General features: G+C 42.7%; 1 protein-coding gene and 1 long non-coding RNA gene across 11 annotated transcripts in view; one reads left to right on the top strand and one right to left on the bottom strand.

The window, feature by feature from the left end:
• Window positions 1–10,000, top strand: part of LOC310721400 — a 145,893-nt gene that overhangs the window by 80,282 nt on the left and 55,611 nt on the right. The window lies entirely within an intron of this gene.
• Window positions 1–10,000, bottom strand: part of tbc1d1 (TBC1 (tre-2/USP6, BUB2, cdc16) domain family, member 1) — a gene marked incomplete at its 5' end in the record, with an annotated part of 42,814 nt that overhangs the window by 10,016 nt on the left and 22,798 nt on the right. For 3 of the 10 annotated variants that reach the window (XM_083532712.1, XM_083532717.1, XM_083532718.1), the window contains 8 exons: window positions 383–544; window positions 1,857–2,054; window positions 6,443–6,579; window positions 7,400–7,507; window positions 8,501–8,650; window positions 8,852–9,135; window positions 9,427–9,507; window positions 9,850–9,975. In XM_083532712.1, coding sequence (XP_083388838.1) covers window positions 383–544; window positions 1,857–2,054; window positions 6,443–6,579; window positions 7,400–7,507; window positions 8,501–8,650; window positions 8,852–9,135; window positions 9,427–9,507; window positions 9,850–9,975 — 1,246 coding nt within the window. The remainder of the gene's footprint in view (window positions 1–382; window positions 545–1,856; window positions 2,055–6,442; window positions 6,580–7,399; window positions 7,508–8,500; window positions 8,651–8,851; window positions 9,136–9,426; window positions 9,508–9,849; window positions 9,976–10,000) is intronic. The other 7 variants (XM_083532715.1, XM_083532719.1, XM_083532720.1 and 4 more) reach the window with 3 other exon arrangements.

The raw sequence follows: 10,000 nt of genomic DNA, 5'->3' as shown, positions 1-10,000 counted from the left end.
GGAAAGGTGTGAAAAGTGTGTGTTATGCTTGGCAACGTTTTTAGATTTTTTAAAAATAGCTAAAGCCAGTCGCTAGACTTTAGCAGACCTGGACTCATTTGCATAACTGATGATTCATAATAGCCACATGAGGAGAAGCTTTATAGAGGAAAGAGACTTTTAACATTTATAACAGCACATAATAAAACCTCAGGAACAATGGTGTTTATTGATTAGATATCAGGAACAATAGTGTAATTAATTGGACGGTTAAAACAATGTTACTCTGTGATTGGCCCCTTAAAAAAAAAGGAAAAAAAAGTCAATAAAGTTGGGTCTTGTAGTCAAGTGTGTGTGTGTGTGTGTGTGTGTGTGTGTGTGTGTGTGTGTGTGTGTGTGTTACCCTGCCCAACAGCGATGTGAATCTTCTCTTTGTCGAACTTGACCTTTGCCCTCCCTGCAGTGCTGAGCATTTTCTCCCAGACGAGAGTGACGTCCTTAAGACAAGGCGTGATCTCCTCGTAATCCAACTTCAGACGCCTGCTTTGGAGGTCACTCTCAGAGGCTGTTCTCACACACACACACACACACACACACACACACACACACACAGTTTTATTGCGATGTAGAAAAACAAATGGGTGAATCCATCATGTAAACGTGGCCCTGCGTTAAACCGAGTCGTGTTGCAACAGACATCCAGTGATGAATTGTGCAGAACTGTGACTCAACTATAAGCCATTGTCTTAATATTATTATAACACACACGTGTTTTAAAGCATTCAGGTGTTAATCATACACTCATTCTTTGTCTCTTTCTATCACACACACACAATTACAATCTAACTGCATATCACACTAATCTCTGTGTTTACACCTCCTTCATCAGAGTGAGATACAGAGACCACACCTCCTTCATCAGAGTGAGATACAGAGACCACACCTCCTTCATCAGAGTGAGAGACAGAGACCACACCTCCGTCATCAGAGTGAGATACAGAGACCACGCCTCCTGCATCAGAGTGAGATACAGAGACCACGCCTCCTGCATCAGAGTGAGATACAGAGACCAAACCTCCTTCATCAGAGTGAGATACAGAGACCACGCCTCCTGCATCAGAGTGAGATACAGAGACCACGCCTCCTGCATCAGAGTGAGCTACAGAGACCATGCCTCCTGCATCAGAGTGAGCTACAGAGACCACGCCTCCTTCATCAGAGTGAGATAAAGAGACCACGCCTCCATCAGAGTGAGATACAGAGACCACACCTCCTTCATCAGAGTGAGATACAGAGACCACGCCTCCTTCAACAGTGAGATACAGAGACCACACCCCCTTCATCAGAGTGAGATACAGAGACCACACCCCCTTCATCAGAGATAGGTGAAATAGGTTTTTATAGGTTTATATGTGCATCAGATTGGTGCTATACCTAATGACTCTGAGATCTCAGGAGTTTTATAACGCTGAACTCCTGCTGACTGACTAATTTTACTTTCGTTTTGTTTTCCCTGGAAGAAGATTTGAGCTGTTTGTACAAACCGGTTGAAAGTTTCTCTTTTAGTACAACCAGCAACAGACGCAGCATCGGACGACGCCCAGTCACGTATTCATGTTTACAGTGAACAAACATCTCCCCACTCAGGAACCAGAACTGTACATTATGTTGTAGTATAAAGGCAGTGAATTGCTCGTGCACATTCCACACTCCCTTTGATCGTTTTGCTTTATCTTGATCACATGATTAAAAAAGGAAACCTTGTGGAGGTAGAAGAAGCCACTGGACCTCAGTTGATATTGAGCTCAAACGCAGATACGTGTGTGGGTGTGTGTGTGTGTGTGTTTAGGAGGTATGTTTTCCACCCCTTGTCATACCCTGTAGCTTTTGGTTCTCTCGTTCCATTCTCAGGAGGAGGATCTGCTGCATGATGGCTTTCTTCCATAACTCTCGGAGCTCCTCACGACTCCTCTTCCTCCTCTCCTCAGGAACCGGTCCCAGCGCGCTGTCCCCGCCTCCGGCTCCACCCCCTACCGCAAGCCTACCGCCGACCTCCAGGGACGTCTCTCCTCTTTCTGTGAGAGATGAGGGAAACACAGGCACGTTCAAGTATTCACGTGAAAAGTGCACAGTAGGACTTTAGAGTTACTTTTGTTTATTAGACTTAACAGAATATCCGATGTCTTATAAGGCAAAAAGTTTACCGAGCGTACGATCGGGCTGCGCGTTTTTCTTTTCATATTCAGTCCCCATTTTCTCCGATTCATCTCAAAACGTGTTCTATAGTGTTGGAGCTCTGTTTAGCGGGCCACTCGGGATCTTCCACTCCATCTCAAGTAAAGCATAGGTTTAGCTTTCCTGGTTTAAGTGAAGGCTACAATTCATACAACTCCTATACAAATGTGTGCGGGTTTGTGGGAACATTTTGTCGAAGGACAACAGAAGTCAGGTGTCCCAATACTTTTGTCCATATCGTGTATACGCACGCGTGTCGTCTCGCTCCTGAGGATGCCTTCGCGCCTTGTCATCGCTCTACCGCTCATCAACACCTTGTTGTTTGGAAATGAAATGGCACGCCATCGCCCTCAAAAATCCTCTTTCATCGCTTATAATAACAATACATAAAAAAAAATAAAAAAATTTGTGGTGGGGGATCCGCCCTGTCGTTTTTGGGCGTCGCCTTTGACATTCTTGTTATTTTTTAACACCCAAAAAAAGGTGAGGGGTAAGTGCGAATGACACACACACACACACACACACACACACGTGCGAGTCCGCCTGCCATCTTCACAAACACCCATGGGCTGTACCTTCTGCAAATAATCTGCAGAATAACATCAGCCAAACAACAAGCAACACACGCCCCATCCAACACACACACACACACACACACACACACACACACACACACACACACACACACTGACTGCATCCCCTGTCAGCCGCTCAACGTGTCCTCCAGCGAAAGAAGTGTGACACCACACCCGACTCCATTACACACACTTTATTGAGACGTGCTCTAAAGGAACGTTCTCTCAGTTCCACGAAAGGAAGAACCCGTGAAAATGGAAAAGTTCTCGAGGTCGGTTCTGAACTTTCCGACTTTCTTCTAATATTCCCTGGTTTGGTGGAGCTTTAATGCGTTTAGATGTTCAATTATTGTTAAAGTTGGTGAACACCTTTTCATAAGATTGGTAATGTGCTTCTTTCTAAACATCCCCATTCGCCCTCATAATAAACTCCCATCTCCTGGGAAGATGTTCCACTGGATTATGTGGAGATTTTGTTGAGATTTTGTGGAGAATTCTGGCGATTTCCTTCAGCCACAGGTTTTTAGTAAAATCAGGTACTGATGCAGGTGAGGTGAGGAGGTTCCTTGGAGTGCACTCAGCGTTCAATATGCATCCCCAAAGGTGTTTGAAGCTCTATAGCAGGAGATCACCCACATCTTGCATCCAATGAAAAAGTATATCTTCATGGAGTGTGCACAAAATTTCACAACATTTCATGCTTCACATCCAAAGTGTGTGCATCCAAGTTTGTGGGAACAGTTTGCAGAAGAACCATATAAAGTTCATCTGTAGCTACAGCTACTAACGTTACTGTTGTTGGTGGGCGTGGCCTAATGGGTTTTTTTTACTCTCGAAAACGTGTCCAAAGCTATTTAACGTTTACAGAATTTAGATAAAGCCTTTTCTCCATTTAAAAAACACACCACTATCATACCTACACACAAGTGCACTATAAAAACTCTTGTGGAACATCTGCGCAACTACTGTAAGACGTATGTTCTCCTTGTACACCTCCATTTTCCATATTTATTATCAAACGTACCTCATGATAATATACGAGTCATATATATGCACGCACACACACACACACACACACACACGCACACACACACACTTATAACTTTCTTATACCTCATTATTACTATTTTCCCCTCATTTCACTGTTTATTAATGTTTAATATTTGCTGTAGTTTGCTGTAGTTTGCCTGTAGCCTTAATTAAGCATTTAATTGTCTCTGACATGTGACGAGTAAAACTTGAAATTTAATAGACTCCGGAATGTTCCGTTATAGAAATATTGTATTTTTTGCGTAGCACGACAGTCGGACCAATAATATTTTCGTGTTTCGTACGTTGCGTATATCGTGACACTGAGTAGCCAATCAGAAACAGGATCCGGAGATGAGTAACGACACTCAGTAATCCGTCTCCCCTGACACTCGCCGTTTTCTCCCAAAGCACCGCTAGCGGCATTTACACAATCGCGCCTACTTCACAATCAGACTCTGTGCGAGGGCAAAGACACTCAGGCTGACAGGACACAGAGATCACATCTATCATTTCTGGAAGATGGATGAGAAAAGCAAACTGTAGGAACGTCCTCGTTCTCCGCTCTGACTTCGTATATCGTTTCCCCCCGTAGGCGTTAAAACCGACGATCCTGTTCCGAGCAACAACGTCGAGAAGTGAAAACCAATCGAGGGTAAAAAAAAAATATGATATGTATAGATATATTACACATTAGGAACAAAGGCTTGTGGACTCCTGAGCAGGATTGGTATGTGCTTCTCTCAGAACATCCCATTCCACACTGAGTCTTCATTTGCTCTTATAATAAACTCCACTCTTCTTAAAAGATTTTTGTGGAGATTGGCGTGAACTTCTTTCGGTTGGAGCTCTATCACAGGACATCTTCCACTCCATCCCATGAAAAGCACATTTTAAATGAAGCTGGCTTTGTGCTGGAACTGGTTTGGGTCTCCTAGTTTAAGTGAGGAGAAAATGTCATGCAACCACAGGTCCTCTAAACTACACCCCCACATTTGGAGCGGCCCTCTGAACAATGCCGGAGACATATCTAAAAAATTTAATGTTTAATTCAGATCATATCTGTATTTAATATAAAAGGTTGGCTTTCATAGTTCCATATAAAAATCAATACTGATAGTTTTTCCGGTTTCCGGTCAGCTGTGATTACGAGAGCTCCCTCTAGAGGCGAGCCGTAGAATCTTTTTTTATTTTATTTTATTTTATTAATTTTTTACACGGGAGACTGTGCGCTGCACGGAGAGCGCTATGTGATATTTAGTATATGTAATTTTATTAATTGCATAATTATATTTATTGATGCATACATTCGTATTTATTCCGCACATTTTTACGATTCGGTATGAACGTTTTTTTAATTCAATAGCAATGAATATAAAAAAAAAAAAATCTCATTCTAACAGTAATAATGCTCTTGTAAAAGGTGATTTAAAAGGTGAAAGTAATTTTTTGGTCCTCTTTTTTGTGTGCCTTCAAATTTGTGCGAATAGTTCGTGTAAGAAGCACATACTTCGGGCCGCATCGCTGATATCAGATACAACCATTATTTTGTATTCTTCCTTGGAACAAAACTCCTACTGTATTTATTCACGCCATGTCCCGAAGGTGTGGCTGAAGCTCCTCGTTCCACTGGAACACTTTTTTTTCTTTCTTTAATCCGTGTTTGATTTTCGCTGGAAAGAGACGGCGGTATTATTTTGTGTAAATGAACCTCCTCCATATGTATGACAGCTCCTCGTTCCAGATATTAGGAATGAAAAGAGAATCAACCCTTAGCAAATGTGCCTGGAAACTCGATATCCCTAAAGTGATAGGACACGTTCTGGATGGACAAAAAGTATTTGGACACAAGCTTTTTTGTTTTTTCAACCATATGAAGTGGTTCAGGATGCACAAGCTCCATGAAGATCTGCGGTCTATTGGTTGGAAGTGTATGAAAGATCTCCTGCTATAGAGCAGCCCACTTTACTAACACCCTTGTGGAAGAAGGACGTTCCACAAAATCTAGTGGAACATCTTCCCAGGAGAGTGGAGATGCACCACACACTTTTGGCTGTAGCGTGAATGTAGATACAGTGTGTGAATAGAAGGTCAGGATGAAATGAAATAAAAACGAGGGCAATGCCGTGTGACGCGGTGTGTGTGTGTGTGTGTGTAGCAGGATTAAAGGCTCGGCTGCTGACGTGAGGTTGGCGTGTGTAGCGACGTCGGACACGGGTCAGTGACATTCCAAATAAAAACGGAGCGATAACGGAATCCGCTCGGCTTCAAGCCGCGCCTTTGAGCAAACATCTCCGGTGTGGTGTTACGTGCTTCTCCAGCTAACAAACCTTCTGCAAACAGATCCTTCATCCCTTCATCCCTCACTCTCTCTTTCTCAAAGTCAAATCAGACTTAACACACTTCCAATCTCTCAATCCAAATATCTCTAATATCGGGGCGACGGTTACTATGGTAACACCTCGCTCACGTTAACGTAAGAGTTGAATAATTCGTCACTCCTGGTTATACATTTATCATTAAATGAGAGGGGGCGTGGCGTCTCCTGGGAAGACTCCGCCCACTATATGCAGACAGGTAATGATGGCTGATAACCGAGAGTGCCGAGTGTGTAAGGACGAGACCTGCTGTGTCGGAGCCTTTCTGTGGTGTAGCCACTCTGAGGAAGATCTGCTGTCTCCAGGAGTGTCTGCGGTGACGGAGTGGACTGTCCTGTCCCACCACACACACGGCTCCGGGGCTGGACAGGGCCGCGACGTCTCTGCGCAACACACAAACAACACAATAAACACACACGTGATACATGCGTGTGCGTGAGTGTGAAAAGTATCTTTAGGATTTACAGTTCTAAACACAGCACAGCTTTTACACATCTGTATACAAAACCTATTAAACTTTTCAGTCCTAACGGTTACTTTATCACACAGCGCCCTCTAGTGGCTCTTAGAAAAAGGTTTTTATAAAAGCAAGCGTGAGATGTAAAGCGCGGAAGAGAGAAAGAAAAAAAGCTTGAAAGATAGAGATAGGAAAGGTGAGAGAGAGAGAGAAGGGGGAGAGATAGAGGAAGAAAGAGGGAGAGAAAGCAATAGTGAATGTGAAGGGGGAGTATTAAGAGAGAAAGAAAGAGAGAAAGGGAGAAAGAAAAAAAAAGAAAGCAAGAAAGAAAGGGAGAGGGAAAAGAACAAATGAACAAAGAGTGATCGGTAAAGTGAGAGGGAGAGATAGAGGGAGGAAGGAGGAGTGAAGAAAGAAAGAGAAAGAAAGAAAGAAAGAAAGAAAGAAAGAAAGAAAGAAAGAAAGAAAGAAAGAAAGAAAGAAAGAACAAAGTAACAAAGGAAATAGAGATAGTGAAATGTACAATAGAGAGAGAGAGAGAGAGAGAGAGAGAGTGTGAGAGAGAGTAAGAAAGAGAGAGTAAAAGAGAGAGTGAGAGAGAGCGAGTGAGTGAGTGAGTGAGAGAGAGAGAAAGAGAATGAGAGTAAGAGAGAGAGAGAGAGTGAGAAAAGAAAAGAGAAGAGAGAGAGAGAGAGAGAGAGAGAGAGAGAGAGAGAGAGAGAGAGAGAGAGAGAGAGAGGAGGCACCTGTGAGCGGAAGGTGAAAGACACGAGTCATCATGTTCCTCTACAGGAGCCAGAAACTTTAAGAAGTTTGGAACAGAAGAAGAAGATGACAGTCTGGCCCTTAGTCCACTAAAAGAGAAAAAAGAATGATGAGAGAGAGAGAGAGAGAGAGAGAGAGAGAGAGAGAGAGAGAGAGAGAGAGCTGTGCGTAAGTATTGGCTCCCCAGTGTTTTGCAGTGCTTTTGAAATCCATGAACTTCAGGTCCAGGTTGTAGCACAGGGGGGTAAATACTTATGCAAATCCCTGTAACTACAGGAACCTGCGAGAGTCTGCACTAAATGCTGAAGTACTTCCTTCTAAAACAGGAAGTTAAACAGCCAGTCGCAGGGGTCCAGTGATGAAGTGGAAGAAGAATTGAGGAATTAACAAACAATATATAAATAAACAAACAAAACGTTTTGTTTTTGCAGGATTTGACTACAGGATGATAAAAAAATAATAAATAAAAAATAAATAAATAAATAAAACCACTGTAATTTATAATTAAAAAAATACTAATACAATAAAACGACCTAAAAATAAAAACTATTGTTACTAATAACTCAATTAATACCTGAATTAAAAAAATATCTAAAACATCGATTTTAATAAACGTATAATTGTAATAATAGTAATAAAGAAATCTGTATTAAATACCATCATTATTACTAATAAAATATGTGAATACAAAAATAATTCCAATTGAATTTAATACAATTCATGTTAATAATAAAACAAAAACAAAACAAAGAAAAGTAATAAAAATAAAAAATACTAATTTAATTAAACAATATACCTTAATTATAAATACTGTAAAAAGAAATGAGAGAGAGAGAGAGAGAGAGAGAGAGAGAGAGAGAGAGAGAGATAGATAGATAGATAGATAGATAGATAGATAGATAGATAGATAGATAGACAGACAGACAGACAGACAGACAGACAGACAGACAGACAGACAGACAGATAGATAGATAGATAGATAGATAGATAGATAGATAGATAGATAGATCTTTCCGTCACCTACCTGATCCAGTGTGTATCAATTATGGTCCACACACACACACACACACACACACACACACCTCTTGAGGGGCTTTGTGAGCTGCTCAAAGGCTCTGGGCTTCATCAGTCTGGCATAAGCAGGAGTGGAAGAGAAGGAGAGATGTGAGGAAGAGGCAGAAGTGGAGGAGGAGGAGGAGGAGGAAGCAGAAGAGTCACCGGCCGAAGTCGACCTGACGATGATGATGGAGACGGCGGTGATGGGAAAATTAAAACAAAAATGAGCAAGTGTGGAACAAACGTCAACCACCAAAGTGCGGAATATGATCTGAGAGGAAGTTGCAGAAGAGAAAAAGGAAGCACAGGAGACGGAAAGTACGTAAAGGAAAAAAAAAAGAAAAAAAGAGGGCTGGAGGTAGCTGGGACTGACTCACTTGCTCTGGTGAGGCGAGTCGGTGCTGACGGAGTAATGGCGGACGAGTTTGGGTTTGGTCCCGGGCGTGACCTGCTCGTTCGGGATGCTCAGGCTGCTGGAGGACGTGGACGGAGAGTGACTGATGGTACTCGCTCGCCTTCTGAAGCTCGGAGCCTGAACCTCGTCGTCCTCATGGTCCTTGTCCTCGAGGCGCTTTAGGTCACCTGTGGAGTTGTGGGAGCGGAGCAGGCTGGACGGCAGGAGGAGGACGGGCAGAGACGCTGGTTCCGCAGAGATCATATCCTAGACATGTGATTGGAGATCAATTAATCGCTCAAATATTTCTAAATGTATATATGTGCATTATGGGTATACCGGTACACCAATCCTTGTTCTTCATGTGGAACAGTTAATAGCGAAAATACGATTTGTACATACTGAACCCTGAATTTTATGTACACCCCTAATATGCTCACATATGCTTTTATGTAGAAAGGTGCACAATTGCAGTCACATGACTTTCCAGCCAATCACGATCCCGGATTCCCCCTGACCCTATGAAGGATGAAGTAAATGTGTCTGAGTGTCTGAGACCTGATGAGTGTTGCTGCCGAGGGTGGAGTTGGGCGAAGGGTTCTCACTGCTCTCTTTCTGTAACCTCGACCTATTGTTGCTCTGTTCATCACACACACACACACACACACACACACACACACACACACACACACACACGGCACAGTGATTGCATAAGCATTCGCCCCCTCAGTATTGTACATCAATAAAAAATACGTTGCCCCGTTGAGCTCCTGGCTGGCTCGCCAAGAAAATTTTAAATGCCAATACTTAGGCACAGTATATAATCAAAAAAATTTGAAAGACTTAAGGTTAAATATAACGTTATTAGAGTGTTATTAGCAATTTCAGAACTTTTGTGCGACCCTATCTGTGAGAATGAAGAAAACAATTAAAACATGCGAGGGGTTTGTGCTAACTCCAGGGTGTTGTGTTTGTGTGTACCTTCCATATTCCTTCCAGTGACTCTGTGAGTGATCTTTTGGCCCGACTCTTCAGCTGCTCCAGACGCAATCGGCTGCTGCTCATGTTGCCGTCGAAACACGTCTCCTCACACACCAGTGGAGCTTCCTGACACACACACACACACACACAC

This window comes from Silurus aristotelis, assembly GCF_946808225.1.
Source record: "Silurus aristotelis genome assembly, chromosome: 27".
Classification (NCBI taxonomy): domain Eukaryota; kingdom Metazoa; phylum Chordata; class Actinopteri; order Siluriformes; family Siluridae; genus Silurus; species Silurus aristotelis.
Note: the sequence above shows the minus strand (reverse complement) of the source record. Positions and strands in the feature narration are given on the sequence as shown.